A 19628-nucleotide genomic window follows, 5' to 3' on the forward strand; every position below is an offset into this window, starting at 1 on the left:
GGTTTCTCCTACTTAAACCAAATCTCCTAAAAACTCGGAAATTCATGGAAACATTGCGGCTCCTTACCTTCTGCAGTTTTTATTATGCAGTTTGTATTATTTTCTCCTGACTAATACATGCAGTCGAGAGACTGCAGTTTATTTTCTCTTTATGCAGTTCTGCTTCACTTCAGCCTCATTTACCTCAGGTATTTTAAGTAGTCCTATGTAGATGCTTTTCTTAGAAATGCATGTCGTTTTATTTTTGGGGAAAGAGCTTATCAAGGTTCCTTCGCATTTAATCACACACAAGAACCAGGCCGTGAGGACAATGTAGTGTCTAAAGTGTTGACCCTGTTCTAACAGGCGACATCTATCTGTAGTTAAGAGGCAGAGCTGATTTTTAAGGTTTATTCAGTGACCGTGAGAACATCTCGTGGACTTGTGCAACTCGCTCGATGCCGCCTCATTCTAGTCACGGAGAAATGTAAAATTAAGTTCAAAGTCCACAAGTCGGCCGCTCTTGCCCTGGTGATACCTGGTGCCGTGACCAAAGCCGTGCTTGCTTTGAACACCGCCCTTAGTTGTCTTCCTCTTCAGACCAAGTCGTCAATTGTCAAAGCGCTCGATGCCAACTTCAAAGTGCTCACAGCCAGGAGCTCCATAGATGACGTTACAACTCAGGATGACGTCAGCAACGACGAAATGTTCGAAGATGACGTCATCGATCCGGAAAAAGCTCCGAGCGAGGCAGCCTTCACTGCACCTTGTAGGCTGTTTTCTACGATCTTAAAGTGGATGTTAAGAAAATATAAAGGCATCACATATCGAAACTCCTCTTCTGGCTCATTCTCTCATTTATCTTGGCTCTCTTTTGTCCAAATGGCAGATCTTGCACCAAATGGGGGCTTTTTATATAAGATAAGAAGTGATCCAGTTGTCTTGGGTCGACTCTTATCTTTGATGAAGGCTGGGGGATCACTGAAGCGCCGCTTCCGTGCTGAAGACGATGCAGATTAGCTAAGGTAAAACGATATCTACTTAAGCCAGGTATGAATCTCGAGATATCATTATAATTGGAAACACCACACATCATCGAATTTGCCGTCTTGTGTCCCACCCATGGGCTTTGTCATATGCCTCAGCTAAGACCTGGAGGTAGCATTTGGATGTTTCGAGTGCTTCGTTCATGGCAGGATAAGAGACGACTGCTTGCCAAAGAGAACCTGCACAACTGGGTGTTAGGTCGTGGAGGATAGAAGAAAAAATCTCTGCGGTTCGTCTAGTATACCGAAGCTTAGTGCTGTCACTGGCCTTTTCCCACTCAACCCAAGGTTGAGAGACAGGTTCAATGTTTTTGGACACCAGATACTCGTTCAACTTTTCACGGAAATTTGGCTTTGAGGTGAGGCTCTCTTCACTCGTTGAGGAGACGAGGCTTGCAGTATCAGGACTGAGAAACGTCTCGTCATCCCTCAACCCCTGGGATGATATTTCCAGAAACATCAAGTCCGTCTCTAGACCATCAGAAGATGACTCACTGCCAGCACTTGATTCCTCTCCTGGACGGTCTGTTTCCATCTCATGAACCTACGAAAGGTTTGCTCTATAAGCATCAAATCTCTAAAACCGATTTCTTTGTATATGTTTATAGGGAATCAGTTTCGGGTAATAAAAAATCTCAGGAGCACCAGGTATTGTTGCGGGACATCCAGAAAACAAACAAATATGGGACAGGAATTAGCCTACCAAAGTGAGGCATAGCACCCCTCCCCTTCCCCACCCCTCAAATAAAAAAAAGTGACCAAAAAGCAGTGAGTTTTACTGGTCAACGAAGGAGCCTTGTCCCAGATTAACAACTGTGTTTGTTTGAAGGGCTTTTTCACGTGTTTTTTCTTCCTCAATTTTTTTTCCAATTTCTATGCTCTTCTAAAAATGACTCCTTTCCTTTTAAAAAACAAGACTGAGATCATCAATTCATATTTGAAGCTTACCATTGTCTGTTGTTCAGGTATCTGCACCACTTGAGGCTCTTTGGGGGTAGACACAGTACTTGCTCCAGCGCCCTCCGCCGGCGTCTGTTCATCTGCAACTTGCCCGCAGATAAACTCGTCACATCGCCTACAAATTGCTTTTAAACAAAAAAGCAAAGTAAATAACTCATATCAATTACTATTTCTAGGTATAAAGTAATCAATCTGTCATCAATCGATGGATTATCAGCTACTCAAACGAGAAAAAAACGTTGGCAATATAAATTGCAAAGTTTCCTCACAAATATAAAATTAGCTAGCTTGAGAAAGTTGAAACTTATAGTGCTTTTTTTTTGTGTAAGGTATTACAAATAAACGTGAGAAAAAGCAATTTCATGAGAACATTTATCAACAGAAGCAATTCAACTTACGCGACCCAACTGGAACTAAGGCGTTGGTGTTGCAAAAAATATACATCGATTTTCGGCTATCCACACGGTTGCTTCCTTTGGCACTTGAGGACTTATGTGTCGCTAGATCCTTGGGAATTGCACAAAGGGTTTTCCTAGTCCTCCAACATATGCCAAAGTCTGCCCTATGGCGTGGGCAAATAGTCAGGGTAAGATGTTTTTGCTCAAATGAGAAAACACCTGTAAAAAATATAACACCAATTAAATCTGTTGCAGCACTCATTCATAAGCACAATAAAGTTACCTGAAAACACACAAAATCAATATTTACCGGCTCTGGCTAATAGCAGCTTCATTTCAGTTCTAGAACCTTCATCTGCACTCAGTCCAAGAGTCGATAGATGTCCAGTTACATCTTTCGTGCAATCCTCGAGTGTAATGCATTCCACCTGACCAGGATAATCAGGAGATCGCCCCCAAGGGGTCACCTTACCAACTTGCGTTACATAGCTACAGAGAGCCATGAAATGACAAGAAATAATAACTTCTGATGAGAGCACGTATGAAAGCTCAAGACTCGTCCGTGAAATAACTTTTCTTAGATCTGTTACGAAATTTCAACCATTTGCGCAAGAGCTTCGTGGGCAACAATTCGCTTTAATACACTGAACTGCTTGTAAAGAATGCTGTTCTCCTTCTGTATTCGCTGGAATTCTTGATTTATATCTACATATATATCTAAAACAAACTAAAACAAAGCCCTTGCAGCTGAAACGTTTAAGAGTCATTCAACAGACTGATCAATTGTCACAATTTTCGTAATCGTAATACTTGTAATGGTGATCGATGAAATGACTGTAAGAACATTTTCGACGGTGATTTTATTTTCTCTCAGCTCTCACACAACTCTGAATGTACGACTTCCCTATAACTCAATATTTTGTGGAATACAAGCCAAACATTTCCAGAATTAAAGTTTATTTTAAAACCTTTTTCCAGCAGGGAAGGAATGATTAGATTGGCGTTTATTTACACAACACACATCATTTTGCTCGCTCTGGACAAAAACATTTGTGGTATTTTCGAAGGGAGGCGGTCCGATTCAAAGCATTAAATTTTACTTAGGAAATAAATAGTATCATTATATTACGAATATCAAGTTAAAAATTTAAAAAAGAGGTACCAGGTACAATTTTATCGCGTTAAATTTCACCTATTTTTTTGCTCTCATATTAAGCGCTCTTTGAGGGTGTTGCTAAGAAGACTTATCAATGTGTCAGTATCAATGTGTACAGAAAAATTAACATAATGAAAATCGACGGGAAGGCTTTTTCTTATATCGTGTGAAGTTTGGTGTTAATTGAATTCATTTCAAGCCTTCAACGGAGCTTGGTTTTTGCAGTGAATTTTGGACAATCTGATAGGCAGAAAACCGCACTTAAACCGCGTTTTTAAATTTTCGCCAATTTCTAAAAATTTAATAATCGTCGGAACTTTTAAATTTGATTTTTGAAAATAGTTTACCAAAGGGTATCGTTGGGCAAAATATGAGCAATACACCAAAATGGTCGTTGACGGACGATTCTCGATCCTAACAGGCAGCCATTCTTTGAAACAGGTTTTCTATGTATCCTTTGTATCCAAGAGAGTGAGGGAGGAGGGGGGGGGGACGCTTGTTTGACATTATGGTCTTAGGGAGGGGCGTTCATTCGGGGGAGGGCGCTTACTGTAGCGTGGGCGCTTATTCAAGGAAATGCGGTGTGCAAAATATGACAAAAAGGTCACGCTATATTTCCACGACATTTATTCCTAACTTTAATACTCGGTGCAAATAATTTACAGTATTATACAAGTTAAGTGCAATATTCAACACAGAAGGAACACTTTTCAGTTTACTTGATTCCGATTACAATTCATATGATTCAAATAAAACTTCCAACATCCTAAAAGTTTAAAAGTTTAATGATGATTAAAAGTAAATTTGATATTTCCTATTCTTTTACTATTCCCGGAATTTTCTTCCTTGGAAAGAAATGTAAAAACTAAAGTTCCCTTTCTCTAATTGTTTCTCCTTTTCCAGTTTGAGACTGGTTCCCGATCTAAACTCGAAATCATAACAATGGAAGATTTAAGATTATTGAGAGGACTTTTCAGTGAAATGAAAATAAAAATAAAAATAAAAGAAATATAATTTGATTGCATTTTGATTTCGATATTGCATATACTTTTCATGCTCTAACTAGCCCCATAGCTTTGATCCCATGAAAAGAACGTTTAGTCTTTCATGAGGTAAGTCACGCGTCATTAATGTGTTGTCTGAGGCGTGACAAGCGAAGGTCACGCAAGGACAACTGAGATTTAACAATCATATTCAATTTGATATCAACTCTAGAGCGGCCTACACGAAAAACTGGGAGCCTTGAGACAAATTCGTCATACTAAGAATCAAATTTAAACGTAAAGAACAAATGACAAGTCTCAGAAGTTAAGCTTAAGGACCATACCTAACTAGAGTGAATTTTTATAGTCTGCAATCAGGCCCTCATCATGAGCGCTGCAGGACGCACGTTTCTCTGCCCGCGGGAGAAAATTTGAGGCAAGTCGAGAAGACGACTGCCGAGGGTCTGGAACTAATAATCAGCCTCATTACCAGTGCCAGACCCAAGGTCTCATACTTTCCCATGGGCAAAGGAAGGCTGGTGCCGAGGCGATCATTATGAGGGCGTGAAACAGGTAAATCAAGTTGAAATAACTAAGTTATACCTCACAAAAGAAGCTTTGTCAAGAACTTCTGATCACATTTAACGATAACCAAACTTCAAAAGAAGACAAATACAAAATAATAATCTACTGAGAAGGAAAAATGGCAAAATGGATAAAACAAACCTAAAAGATATAAGGTGGCTTAAGATGGAGAACATTGACGAGACTGGAATTGACGAACGCGGAAAGTTTACTTTGTAGTGCGGAAATCTAGCGGGAGTTTTGGTCAGAGGAGCAAAATCATGCTGATTCGAAATGAATGAAATTTCTGCCGAAAAGTTTTTTTAAGTTTTTCTTTTTAAGCTCAGAATATCAACGAAAAAGGGAGCGAGGTGCAGAGTAGATGATTCGTTGATGAAGATTTCGAGTGAAAATCGAACACGGAGTGCAATTTAACCAATATGCAGAGATTTTTATGACTTAAAGGAAGTAATTTTTCTGGCGTCTTATTTTTACAGCTCATTATTTTTCTTAGAACTTTTTTTAGCGGATCAAGGATAAACCTAAAATCCGCAAAAATCAAAACCCAGCCAAATTTCCAAGTTTCATAATTGATAATGACTCCTAAGCATCAGTCACACAATGCGTGAGTTACGATAGCGTTGCGTGACGAGGAGACGTAACGCGACGTTAAATTTTTTAAGATGCACAGTAGGCAAAATGGTTTTCTTTAAGTCTATAAATTAGTGCTGTGTACCAAAGTAAGGATTTACAAACGAGAATCCTCGGAATTGTCCCTGGTCCATTGACTGCAGTAGATCTTTGTCTGTTGGGGTAAACCGTGGTGCTTCCATGGTGAAATCGGGATCAAAATTGTTCGTATCGTGATCTGAACCCTGTAGGGGTTGAACAGGGACACAATTGTTAGCAATGTTAGAGAGAACTTATCAATAAATCTTTCACTCAGGGAAAGATCATTTTCATGGGAGCTGAGTATCTTTCCTGTTACAAAATTCTCGTTTCCAGTCCACTGTACAACCCTTGTTCAGCCCTGTCAGAAAGCACTCTCTATTCTCCTTCAACGACTGCTTTTACGGTCGTGTTGGTCCAGAAATATTTTCGCCTTGCTCTATGGTCTTTGTCCAGAGCTCAGTGTGCCCTTGACATCTTAAGCTATCTTTTCCATTTTTTTCGATTTTTCCTTGCAGGTATTTTTGGGGGCAATTCACCACTTTCACTTCTCACCACCTCGGAAATTATGTATCATTTAGTTCTTTGATCTGCTTTTTGTTCGTAGTTCCTTCAACGGGAATGTTGTAATGTGTTTTCGCAATGTATTATTTCTTGCACACGTTTTATCATTTCTTTGACAGTAGGGGGATATAACCCCTCAACCTCCCTACCCCCCCCCCCTTCCGCCAACAGCACTCGGTCTGGGACTGGTCAAGAGAATTAAGATGCCCACTTACCACATTAGGTTTGAAGGGTGGTGCTACTCTCCTGTCTTCAAGCTTAACCCAATCAATGCGTTCAAAAAACTTGTGATTTCGGATGGCCGGGTTGGTTCCATTTCTGTAGCCGAGCCTCTCCATCGGGGTCCTTTCAAAGAGCTATTGGAAAAACAAAATGCGACTTAGCTTTTGACCATTAGAGTGACTAACATGTAATTTCTCTTTGCTGTGTTACAACTGAATCAAACATTATGGCCATGAGAATGAAAAAACATGATCAGCACCAAATTTAGGAGTTCTAGCTCGTTCAATAAATTCTCCTTGTCATTACCAGATGTGCACAGAGAACAGCACAGAGAATATGCATACGGATGATAGGGCACAACGGGTTGAACCAAGATCAAAAAATTGAGCCGAGAGTTTGTATCATTTTTCTGCTTTTTCGGTAAACTGTACCCACCTGGCTCAAGCAATCTTCTGCAGGTTGTGAGATCCACTTTGGATAATGAACCTTATCACGGCAGATGGAGTCAAACAAATCTTCCTCGTCTTCACCAGCGAACGGAGACTATTAAGAAAACGAAAACATGACATCAAGTATGCCTATGCCTGGAATTTTACCCGTTCTGGAATTTCGAGAAAAGGGAACTTCCTTGAACAAAATATGACAAAACATAAGTGAAAAAATAACAGTAACGGTTATAATACGGACTGTATTCCAATTCAGTTTTAATTAGTGCAGACATATAAAGTGCTTTCGACTGAGTATCGTAAAAGCAAAACCAAAGTAAATCAGAAGAAAAGAAAAATACCCTAATGAGCCGATAAAAACTCTAAGAAAAACCGAACCAACTGCATAAAGCGCGGGAAAACGCGAGTGACCAAGTTGTGATTGGGTTTAGTTTTTTATCTGATTGGTTGAGAGAGTGGCGTGACTTTTCTATAACAATCAGAGCGAAGTAAAGCAGAACCAAAGCAATCCCGTCTTATTTGTGACACTAAATTGCTCTAATAAATGGTATGTTTTAGTAACGTTGGAGATTCTGATGGAAATTTAAAATATATTTAACGTGTAACACGCACCTGACCAATCAGCATCTCGTATAAAAGAACACCAAAAGACCACCAATCAGCTGCCGAGTCGTAACGCCATCCCTTCAGTATCTGCAACAAACGAGGTGAGTGAAACATTAGAAAAGTTTTTAATTGAGTATTGAAAGAAATCTGGAATTGTAATAATTTTCTTTTACTTTGTTATGTGATTGGTCCATAAAAATTCGCGCGACCCTCTTAACCGGCCAAATGCAAAACTAACACCAAACACGTCGAAGGAACCCGCGTTTTCCCGCGCTCTGTTCTTGTAATTGGCCGTCTACAATTATGCCTCTTTCTCTCACTCGATACTTAACTTAACGTGTGCTTTCCTCTTTCGCTAAGGTCGGTCAGATTATCGCAAAAAGGAATCACAAAGGCCGATAAGAACGAGGTAATTGTCACAGGAGGAAATTCTTACAACCATCCTGAAGCGCGGGAAAACGTGGGTGACCAAGTCACGAATAGTTTTCATTTGCATCTGATTGATTGAGAAGACGGCACGAGTTTACTCGACCAATCACAGGGCGAAGCATGATCAAAGAAATCTATTTTCGGCTTCGACAAATGTCCAATGGCAAGCAACAAAGAACAACACAAAACACAGACAAATAGAAATAAAAATTTCAAACCGACCTCGGGTGCAATGTAGTCTGGCGTTCCACAGAATGTTGTCGCCTTCTTTGATTCGGAAATTCCTTCCTTGCACATACCGAAGTCTGCTAATTTGATGTGACCATCTGCATCCAGCAGAACATTGTCGAGTTTTAGATCTCTATAAATGACAAGAAAAAGAAGAATCGTGCATGAGTTAAGGGCTGGGGGTATCTCATTTAGAAACAAGCTTTTTAGACGGCAATTTTCAAAAGGAACAAATGTACAACAAAGTGCATCCCATTTGAATGTCCTTTGTTTAAGAGCAAATAACATATTAAGTATTTTACTGCGCAAGACACGAAACTGGTTCAGAGTTATAAGTCTACAATTTAAAGTGTTGAAGTTCAAATTGAGCTTTTATGGAAAGTGACGGTTGTAAACTGCAGTTAATCAACTAATCACCAACATTACGACTCAGTAAAGGGGGAAATGTTACAAATGATACTTATATCTGCAAGGAAATTGGTACCTGTAAACGATTCCTCGACCATGTAAGAATTCCAAGCCACACACAATTTCAGCAGCATAGAACCTACGTATCAGTAAAATAACAACAAAGAAAAACATCAGTGACCGTGTTCTACAAGTAAACGGCCCGAAGGGAGGGAATATAAACGACCACGACATCATTGTGACATTTTTTTTTCATTTGATTGAACGAGAAGGTTTCGAGTCTTTGGACCAATCGCAGCGTGAAGAATAGCAAAACTAACGAGATCCCGGATCAAAGCGCTTTACGGCAGAGTGTTGTAAAACAAGCAACCTGCTTGAAGGGCGGGAAAATGCAGGCAACCAAGTTGGGATTGGTTTAGTTTAGCAATTGGTTGGTTGGGATGGTGGCGCGAGTTTTCCGGACCAATCACAAAGCGAAGCAATAGAACTTTGTTCTATAATCCAAACATGTCTGTGATTACGTACCTGGATCTTGTCTCATCAAACTTGCCGACAGTTTGTATGTGGAACATCAAGTCACCGCCTCCGAGGTACTCCATGACGAAAAATAAGTGATCCTAAAAGCGGTAAGTTTCATCCTTAAGTTGGGCTAATAAACACTTAAAACGTAAGAAGGGCAAATATCACAAGTAGCCAAAGGTAGCCTTAAGTTAAAACAAGCCAACTGCTTGAAGCGCGGGTGACCATGGAGCGAACAGTTTTGGCGTTGCAATTGATTTGGTTCGGGAGGGGCGAGTTATCAAGACCAATCACAGAGCATTTAAGAGAACTCTTCATTGAAGAATTGAAACAGATCAGAGGCAAACTAGTACCGCCTGCGTCTTGGCGACCCGCGTTTCCCGCGCTTTAGGTAGTTTACTTGGTTTTATTTTGAGTTCTCATTGGTTCTTCTTGATATCTTCCTTCGTTCTGATTGACCCGTTTATGATTACTTTGGTTTGGGTTTAGCGAACTCAAGGGCACATTGGAATACCAGCTTACATTTAACTCAGAGTTGAAAACTGTTCGACAACTCATCATACCTGAGACTGAAACGCAGAATGAAGATGAGTCAAAAAAGGATGCCTCGTCGCCAGTGCCAGAATTCTTCTTTCCACCATGGTGCATTCAACATCATCATCTTCTAAAACCACATCTTTTTTCAGTGCTTTAATTGCAAATGCTTGTTTCGTTTCTTTCAGCTCACAGAGTAGCACCTGAAGGGAAAAAGTATAAACTTACTTTGATATCCGCACTTAACTCTCTTTAAGTTTCAAACCACGGTACATTTCCTAACATCCGCATAAAAGCAGATTGATGTCTTAAACCCTTTTAGCCCCTAAAAGAGACAAGCGTCGAATCTTTCTATTCACAATATTACCCCTGAATCACACATTAAAGTCACAAGTAATAATCACCGACTAAAGAAGTTCTTGATTGATACACAAATTCTCCTTGTCTGGGCCCTTGGAAATATATGGAAAACAGTATATTGAACATGCATTTTTATGTTAGGGCGTAAAGTGTTAATTGCTAAAGTTAGTTTTGTTTCGGAGTATGAAGAGAAAAATTACAATTTCATTCAGTACATCTAACACTTCATTTTCCTTCGGTTTGTGACTGTTACATATCTTCAACTCCAATAACTACGATTTTGTGACTTTCACTCGAGATCGCTTCAAAAGCGTTCCAATTTACGTCTCGTTTTACCTTGCCAAAGCTCCCTTTTCCCAGAACTTTAAGCAGATTAAAATCTTCGATGTGGTAGAGAGGTTGTTCAATCCTTCTAACATCTTTTCCTTTGATACTGACTGTCCTTTGAGGCACAGGTGGAGAAATCGCGTCCCACAGAGTTTCATACACACCATGGTCGTCGTCATCATCATCGTCATCATCATCATCATTGTTACCACGAGCTGTGGGAGAAGGTTTGCCCCCTAGAGCTTGCCTTTGCTCTTGGCTAATCTTGCGTATCCTCTCTTTCTGCAGAGAGTGATGAGGAATCAAATTTAAAAAAAACGGTCACGCAACGCTTTCGAGCAGTATACATACATCTTATTCGATAGTTTGACATATAATACGCGCGGATATTTTGCGAGTTGCATAGTATTTTTTTTTCGAGCTCCACAGGGGCGAGGAAAAGTACAAGCAATGAGCAAAATATTCGCGCGTATTATATGTTAAACCATCAAATGAGGGATTTATTATTCCATCATTATTTCGTCTCTAACATTTTGGTCTCTAGTTTTCAAAACAGTTCCCACGTTTTCGCTCCGCCGCTCCGTTTTACAAACTGAGACAAGCCTTGGACAGGTTGCCATCCACAAGACCCTGGCACCAAACGCGTCACCTTCCACTCGGAAACACAAACTTGTGTGAAACCATAGATTAGACACAGTACATTGCGAGTTACCTAGGCTCAGCTTAACTGCAACAATAAGTGCTCACCTTCGTGATGGCTATTGCCTCCGCGAGCATCATTTGGTTGATACCGCAAGTGTTTGGAATGAATCTCTCGCACTTCTTGTGGTAGTTCAAGCCACATTCTAGACAAGACACAAAGCTGTTAGTCTCCTTCGCAACCGTGATTTGGTCTCATCGGTTGGGCCTGTCAGCTAAATGATTTTTAAAGTGTACCTCTCTTCTAAAATAAACTCAAAATGACAGTTACCTTTGCACTTCAGGCCTTGTTTGTATAATCCATACAACATTGATCCACAATGGTCACAAAAAGTTGGTCTTAAATATGTTGTTAGCCCCAATTTATGTGGAATGTCAACTTTGAATCTCTCCTTCATTTTCTAGAAAAACAAAAATTACAACAGCATCAGTAAAAGAAAGAAACAATTCCTAAGATCTGATTGGTAATTCTTTCCTCTGTCTCCTACACATTTCCATAGAAATAATTTACAAGAGTTTGGTGTTAGGTCAAGATAACAACTCCACATGCAGTGCTTTCAAGAAGATGAGGGGAAGGTGGCTCCTTTGCTAAAGTACTCGCTGGAGAATTTCCCTCTTGTCATCTGATTACTTCCAATCAGAATAAACTGGCTTCAAACAGAGGTTTCGGCGTTAATTTCCCTAGCTGATCATTAACTATTCGTCTCCTTGATCAAAATCTTCCATTTGCTGACTTTCAAGCCAGGTCCTCAAGTTTCAGACAAACAGTCCTCTGAAAGGACATATGGTTACTGGGTAACGAAGTTTGAGTCAGTATGTTCTTGGAAACTTAAAATCTTTTTTGTTGGAAATGAATGCTGGAATATTTGATAAAACAATATCAACAATTTTTATCAAAACTCATTTATAAAGGTAAAAGTTGACAGAAAGAACTCTAAAAGATCTCAAGGTGTTTTGGGTCTCACTTCACTACTCTGCTCAGAAATTTCCAAAGTTTTAAAGAAGTTACATGTTTATCAGTCCTGGGAGTTAAAGTTAACCAATACCTTGGTTTCCTCAGCTACATTTTGTGTTCCAGGGCAGTGACTGACAATTCTGTCATGACACTTTTTATGACACACCTTTGTACAAACTGAAAGTTCAAAAAGGTAATTTTAGCAAATGCACCATTCATGGAGAGAGCAGTAGGAGACACAGAGTATAACCCCAACCGCAGTTTTACCCAAGCAGTGGGTCTTATGTATTCTTTATATGAGGGTTCTTTTCATTAAATAAATGTCCTTCCAATGCTAGCTTTTTGCCCTCTTGACACTGTTCACAAAAATATATGTTCAGATAAAAGATTCAGCTAAATTCAAGATAGTTTAGAATGTGGTTTTGTTAAAAAGGGCTTAACTTTGTTAAAGTAACCTGCCCTTAATGTTTAGCATGCTGGACCCTGCCCCAGATAATGAGCAAAGGGGTCCAGGGTTCAAAAACTGGATGCCTCAATGAATTGTGTTCTTGCAAAGATTACTCTCAAGTACAAACTTCAATTCTCTCAAAACCACAAAATTTTGGTTTTTTCAACACAAAAATCTGCAAAATATAACTTTGACCTACAAATAAAAGTTTCATTCCTTCACTCCTCTTCCCTAATTATTCTTTATCTGTTGGTGTTAACCCATAAGTGATAAAATAAGATGCTCACAAGGTTGTCAAAACAATTTTGTGTAACAAGACTGTGATACAAAGCAGGCAGCACTAAGAGCTAAAGGCCCCTTCCACAGGCAAGGGCTCTGGGAGCTGCCGAGCCCTCCAAGCATTCAAAATAACAAGTGGATTTTTTAGAGTTAATAGTGAAATGGGCTGTTTGCTAAATTATTTTGGCTGCCCGGTGCCCCCTTGTGCTTTTCCAAGCTGTGCTAAAGGGGTGACTTCTAATTCCCACCCTTGCTCAGTAACATTAACTGGCAGTAAAAAAAAAGAAAAAAAATTAGTTAAGCATCGATTATGAATAACAAAGCTCACCAGTGCATTGATATCCTTGCTTTCCAAATCCCCTGAAATAATAAAATTAATTGACAGAAGTTTATATTGGTAAGATATCAGGTGCTTACTACAGCGTATTGGAGCTGATGGCACATTTTAATCAGTAATGATAAACATAAATGTTTCAACAGTCTTAAAAATGGTTTGAAGTAGCTTTAACTAACACTTACCACATAAATTCTGTACAAACAGAACAAAACACAGGCTGCCGAAAGAATCTGGCAACATAATTGTGACCATTAAAAATGTGACATTTCTGTTTTCGCATGGCACCACGCCTTCCAGTGAGCCCACTGTGGTTTTCATGGGGTTTACCTTCTTTGGTAGGGTCATCTGTAAAATCACAGGTAAACAATAATAATTAAAGTAAGCAGCACATTTTATAGAGAGTTATAGAATAAGGTAATCTTAGATCAAACACTCTAAATAGTGTGCAAATACACCCTCATTATTTGTTCCCATCACTCAAGGCCTCATACTATCCTCTGGATAAAGAAACTCTTAGGCCGAGAGGCTAACAATGAAGGCCTGTTGACAGACTACAATTTCAATAAGATAAAGCTCTGAGTGACATCTGATACAGCAGTCATTTCTGCCTCTGTTTCACAAAATAATGTCAAATAATTCCTTAAGAGAATGAAGCATTCTACCAGAAACACTTTGAGCTTTTTTTTTAAATCCATTTAATCCTTGAATCATTTGCTCTGATCTTTTCCATTTACGATTTTTCACTTTCCCATAATAATATGTCAGTAGTTTGCTAGCTAAAATCTATCAATCAACCATTCAAAAAATCAAACTGATGGCAAAGTGAAATTCATTGTGGTGTTAGAATTTCAACTTTCTCAGAATACACTCAACAATAACTTCTCCATTTTCCCTGAAAAGACAACAAAATCAGTCATCAAAAAATTAACAGATAAGAAATTCAAACTCATCATGGTGCTAGAATTTCAACTTTCTCAGAACACACATGACAACAACATCCTCATTTTCCTGGAATTGTCTACAACAAGAAACAAAATAATTACCTAAAACTTCAATAAAATGCCGCACTTGAACCAGTAGTCTGCCATTGGGTTGAAGATCCAGCTATATCAGAGAAGGAAAAAAAAACCATTTTTTCACTTACAACTCAGCCATTATTTTTTAATGGTTAAAATCCAGTGAGCTGGTTTCACTATTATAACACTTTTTTTACCATTTATCAAATTGAACTGTGATCAGAGAGTTGTTTTTTTAATGTCTCATACAGCTAACACGAGGTTAACCATAGCAAAGCTAGGCATGTTGAGTTCATGCCAGTGAGAATCAGGCAAGTGCCTGTGGAACACAAGCATCTACTTTACCAGAATCTCTTCCCACTGCTTTTACCCTTTCATTACCAAGATCTGAATGAAAATTCTCTTTACTGTCTGATGCACATTCCTTAAAAAGATTGTGTTAAAAAATTGGTGATGAATCAAATGATAATCCCCCTAATTAACATTTTTTCCAAGTCTCATCCCATAGCTGCTTGATAATATAGAGATACTGTAAGGAGAGATTATATCTTGGTTATTTGGGAGCAAAAAGGTGAACTCACTGTTTCCTTCCCAGTTTTAATCAATCTCTTTGGGTACATAAAAAATTAAGCTAAAATTTATTTCATATCAAAACAAGTCTAATTTGTAATCTTAGAAGCTGGTACTTCAAGATTGAGTAGGCAGCAAAAGCACTGTCTGCCAGTGCTTCTGAAGAACATTGCAATGTGGTTTTTCTGTTCTGACTCAGCTTGCCTACAGGAAATGACAATCTCCTGTTTGCAAAGGTGCTGTCAAGCCCTGATCAATACAAACATAGGTTGAAAAATATATTTGCCAAAATCGAATCATGTCATTTCAATACTGCGACAATCATCTCTTGTTTAGTTAAGAGATAATATTGAAAGTAATTAAGAAGCATCATGTAGCCAAGGCATGATAGAACGCAACAATAATATTGTCTCCCATCAATGCAAATCAGGTGATTATATGAATTTTTATTGTGCTTAAATAATATTTGATGCATACCTCTGGAAAAAAAAACATTGGAAACTACAATGTAAACGCATAATTGAACTAATCATTTGTTTCAAAGATGGGATCCCTTTCAGTTACTTCTCCAGGGACAAATTTAGAAAGACATTAAGAATATTCAGCCGAGTATTCAATCATATTACAAAGAATATCAGTGCGATTATTTCAAATGGCAAAGGTAGTCTGTGCGTTATTCCTCACACTCCTGAGATTCGTCCAACACAACAAGTTATACAAAAGATTTTGATGCAAATTTTGCAACATTCTTCGACGATTACAAAATATCACATACTTTGCTGTCGCCAAGAGCTTCAGCATTACAAACCGATACAAACTATATTTAAAACAAAATGTACTTTTATGCAAATTTGTAGCTCGGATTCTGTTTGAAGTGCGATAGTAAACCTAATAATACGCTTTTTATTCCCAAAGTAATTAAATCGCTTTTGTTTTCCATTCTCCATCTCAAGGCTTCTCTTAGCTTCTTAATCTCAATTAGCCGTGAAATTAATTTGTACAGAGCAGAAGGAAAAATAACGAATACATGCTTCTTTAGACTAAAATCACGATCGATACAATCTGAAAGGTTTTAATATATTAGTATGGATATTTATGGAGGGATGGCAGATGTCGAAAAATGATTGAAGGAGGAGGCCTATTACCTATTATTATTTTCACAACGAAAATATAAGCGTAGTTAGAATTTGATACGAACTCACCCAAACACTGGAAAAACCATGTGCATCACGCTTGCATTGATCAACCAAGAACTGAACTCCAATTGAGACATCGGCTACAACCTTTCCAGTAGGTTTCTGTAGAACTACAATGGTTATTACTCGGCCTTCGTATAAATGAGTATCAAAGCACTTGTTCCATTCTGGATAAATTGTCTTTTTCTTCTGCACTAGTGAAATTCCCTGCGATGCAGACATCACTGCTTCTTTTATGTGCACAGCGCAGTAACAATCAAAGGACTGTGGGTCTTTCACCCAAGTCGACGCCGGCTCGACTTCTATCAATTTTACTCGGATAAAACCCATGATCACTTCACCGTTAACGCCAGAAATTGAAAGAGTTATATCCCGTCTTTAACGCTCTACCTCCGTAGTGACATATCTCCGCGTATATGTGACTGTTTTAAAGATTTCCGTTGCTTGTAATTCTAAGAAGAGACTATCGTTCGTTTATAACGTGACTCAAAGTTTGAGAAGTGACCTCAATGTTGAGTCGACCCGTGACATCTCCTATATTTGGGCAAGTGCTTCCAAATTTGGGTGTAAAACTCACTTCCGTTTACTATTTGTTTTGTTTATTTCCGGGGGTGTTCACAAAACGACTTCAATATTGTAAAGACCTTGACGAGTGCTTTGACGTAAAAGCTACGCGGTGGAGGGTCATCATCTCCGGATATAATTCATATGGTAATCGATTTAATAGCTACCAAAAATACCCAGACAGGCAGTTAAAAAAGAGAAAAAACAGGCGCAACAATGATAATAAACATTCATTTTAAAAGATCTGAAATGTTTGCGAGCGTTTATAGTGTGAAAATTATACCTCAGTAGATTGTATCGGAACAATGAAGTAATTTTTTTTGAAATGACACTTCTTGCGATCCGTTTCGCAGAAGTTTACAGTTTATTTGAAAATTTTACAGGTATAAATATTTAATCATTCTTTACAGCATTGAGCTAATTCCCATGGGAAGTTGCATTGTTTCTGGGGTAAACGGCAAACCTTTGTTTGTATTGTTAAAATGAAGGAGCGTCGTAATGGATTAGTTCTGCAAACAGCGCACCTAAATGTCTGTGCGTCATTTCGGAAAGACAAATCGTTGATTTATTTACAGAAAATGGCTAAAGTACAGAATACCCTGCCACTTATTTACATGTCATTATTGTGTTATGCCTCGTTCTTGAAAGCCTCACGGCACATGTAAATGAGGTAGGCCAAAGTGGCAGGATATTCTGCTGTTTCCCAGAAAATACCACCTTTATTAGGTGATTGGCATGTTAAACGTTAGCTAAACAGTCTACTGTTTAATAAAAGTAATGAATCAGCAACCACATAAGTGCAACGGTACAATCATTGTCACGTACACATTGAAATAAGATTTGCATTTTCAGATATGTCTGCAGGACCTGGGACATATACTAGTGCTCAGACCTCTGATGTAATCGATACGAGAAAAGTGCAATCTGCCTCTCTTTGACCAATTTCTTAAGCCAGATTCGATTCAGTTTTGCCTTTTGTTTGTGTAAGGGATAATATTTAACGATGACATCGCATCCAGCCCGGAAGCGGCGAAAGCTGGTGTTACACTTGGATGTTAACAACACCGTGTTCATTGGTGATTCTATTACAAAACAAGTGACACCAGAATCAGCTTTGAACGAGTATCTTGTGGATGTCGTTTGGGGAAAACTGGACACCACGGGATCATGGAAAAGCGCAGATAACAGCCTACATGACAAACCCCCTGATCAAGAAGCGATATCTTACTATCGATTTGCACAATCAAAGTATAATGGAAAGCCACGAAAACATTTTAAAACGCACATTCGCAACTTCACGGAAGAAGAGATCGGAAAACCATTCAGGAGCTTTTATAGCCAAATGCTGACGGCTCTGGAATTCCCAGGCGACCTAAAATGCAGTAATGGGGAGCTACCCTCCTTCAAAGACAACTCTGGAAAATCTTATCATTGTATTGTACCCTCCTTTTACAAACTTTTGGACCATTTGTTCAAGAGTGGACGAGAGTTTGCCATTGTTTTCCGAACTTTTGGTGGGGACGGTCAAATCGTGTTGAAGGCTGCAAGAGATTTCATTGACGAAATGATCCTCAAGAATCCACAGCATCACCAGACATCTGTCTCAAGTGGGAAACTTGTGGACAGTTTATCATTTGGATTAAAATTCACCACTGGGACAGTGACACAGTCAAATGACCACATCTCTTTGGAATTTCCAGGAGAAGTTACACTTTCAAACTCATGGGATATTTATACATATTTCAGCCATGCCACAGGGATTCAACTAGTTGTAGATGATTATTCATGGTGGAAAGCCCAAGATTTTTGCTCAACAGCAGCAAAACCTTTATTAATTGATCCATGCGATGAATCAGTTCATCACATCATGTTTGACGATAATTTCCGTCCATGGGAGCCAGAGGATAGCATTGTCAATGTATTAGCAGTAAAGGATAAGCAGTTTTGCACAGTGGATCCAGCAATTTTTGATAATATGTGTGTAGTGAAAGCTGATCTTTATCAAAGCATTTGTAATGAAAACTATTTCGTAGATAAAATTGAATTGTGTGAAGGGAATTATCGGAAGTTTGTGTTAGAATCAGAAAATAAAGAAGTAAATTAGTTTTTACCATTTGATTAAAGTGATCAGTAGGGAATGTCGGGAAGTTAAAATGGAGGCATGAATGAAAGCATGAAAGAGAAACTGGGCTTACTGGCAGTAGGCAGGAAACCAGTAGCATTTTAGATCTGTGTAGGTAATAACAATTTGATGTTAATAAGCACAAGTAAATTTTTAAAAGTCAACAAAACTGCACAAGCTACACGGTCTCATGCTATTTGATTTCCTTGAAAAAAATTAACAAGTGCTTAGTTACATAAAATCAGACAAGAAATCATGTTGTTACTTATTAATAATTTACATGGAAAAAGGATCACGGAAAGAAAAGACAGACAAAATTTTTACAGGGCGCACTACTTGTAATTTGCACTCATATTACAACTTTGCACTTGTGTTATGTGAAAAATGCACTAATTTTTAGCCAATCAGAAGTGTGTGATTTTTTTCATCCATTTTAATATTCTTGAAATACTGTTGATCATATTCAAAAATGGAAACCTTTGGGGAAATACTGACCTACTTCCTCCCCTCTCCTTCCTTTTTCTGTCACTAAACCCCTTTGTTCAGACTTCCCCTGCTGTAAGAATCAAAGATGGCAGCCATGATTTTCACCGAGAAAATTTATAAAAAGCACTCATTGGCTAAAACCCCACCGGCAATACTTGCAAGGGATATTTGATGTGCTTTTCTTTGTCCACTCCCATCCCTTTAATTTTTATAACTGCTACATTTTCAGTCACTCCCTGAAAACTGCAGCTGGACACAAATAATTTGACCAAAAAGAATCACACAACAATCAAATCAAGCTTGAACAGACACCCCCAGTTTTCCTTTTATTTTTGATGGAGTAAAACTTTCTTTAATTTCATCTCCTTTTATCTGAAAGGTGTGGCAAACTATAGTAGAGACATGGAGATACATACCGGTATCCCATCTACGTTATGATTTGGGGGGCATATGGACTTCACCTCGCACTAGGTCGCGAGATGTTCTAGCATTACTGATCAGCGGTCGTTCCATTGACAAGACAAACAAACATGGCGGAATGTCCAACATAAGTGGAAC

General features: G+C 38.7%; 2 protein-coding genes and 1 pseudogene across 2 annotated transcripts; 2 read left to right on the plus strand and 1 right to left on the minus strand.

Annotated features, from left to right (window-relative positions):
* Nucleotides 1-226: 226 nt before the first annotated feature.
* LOC136276963 (uncharacterized) lies at nt 227-999 on the plus strand (annotated as a pseudogene).
* Nucleotides 1000-4146: 3147 nt separating this feature from the next.
* Nucleotides 4147-16390, minus strand: LOC131777917 (protein kinase C delta type). The gene is made up of 16 exons (XM_059094287.2): nt 15905-16390; nt 14160-14220; nt 13299-13461; nt 13108-13139; nt 12144-12229; nt 11369-11498; nt 11146-11243; nt 10408-10680; nt 9741-9914; nt 9184-9275; nt 8735-8797; nt 8245-8383; nt 7600-7680; nt 6977-7084; nt 6535-6675; nt 4147-5961 (listed from the first exon to the last, which is right to left on the minus strand). Exons 1-16 carry the CDS (start codon nt 16226-16228, stop codon nt 5809-5811), a joined length of 2118 nt encoding a protein of 705 aa, XP_058950270.1. The 5' UTR covers nt 16229-16390; the 3' UTR covers nt 4147-5808.
* A 996-nt stretch (nt 16391-17386) lies between these two features.
* On the plus strand, nt 17387-18915 carry LOC131777936 (uncharacterized). Its single transcript, XM_059094312.2, has one exon. The coding sequence runs from the start codon at nt 17466-17468 to the stop codon at nt 18564-18566; it is 1101 nt and encodes a 366-aa protein (XP_058950295.2). The 5' UTR covers nt 17387-17465; the 3' UTR covers nt 18567-18915.
* The last annotated feature ends 713 nt before the right edge of the window (nt 18916-19628 follow it).

The sequence above is a fragment of the Pocillopora verrucosa genome, chromosome 11 (assembly GCF_036669915.1).
Source record: "Pocillopora verrucosa isolate sample1 chromosome 11, ASM3666991v2, whole genome shotgun sequence".
In the NCBI taxonomy this organism is placed as follows: Eukaryota; Metazoa; Cnidaria; class Anthozoa; order Scleractinia; family Pocilloporidae; genus Pocillopora; species Pocillopora verrucosa.

What these genes read in the sequence shown, in the direction of transcription:
- LOC131777936 (XM_059094312.2), top strand. Translation starts at nt 17,466, where the DNA reads ATGACATCGCATCCAGCCCGGAAGCGGCGAAAGCTGGTGTTACACTTG.
- LOC131777917 (XM_059094287.2), bottom strand. Translation starts at nt 16,228, where the DNA reads ATGGGTTTTATCCGAGTAAAATTGATAGAAGTCGAGCCGGCGTCGACT. An exon ending in ATGGTTTTTCCAGTGTTTGG is followed by an intron (nt 14,221 to 15,904) that starts GTGAGTTCGTAT and finishes TCTCTGATATAG; the next exon opens with CTGGATCTTCAACCCAATGG. An exon ending in ATGTAGCTGAGGAAACCAAG is followed by an intron (nt 11,499 to 12,143) that starts GTATTGGTTAAC and finishes TTGTTTTTCTAG; the next exon opens with AAAATGAAGGAGAGATTCAA.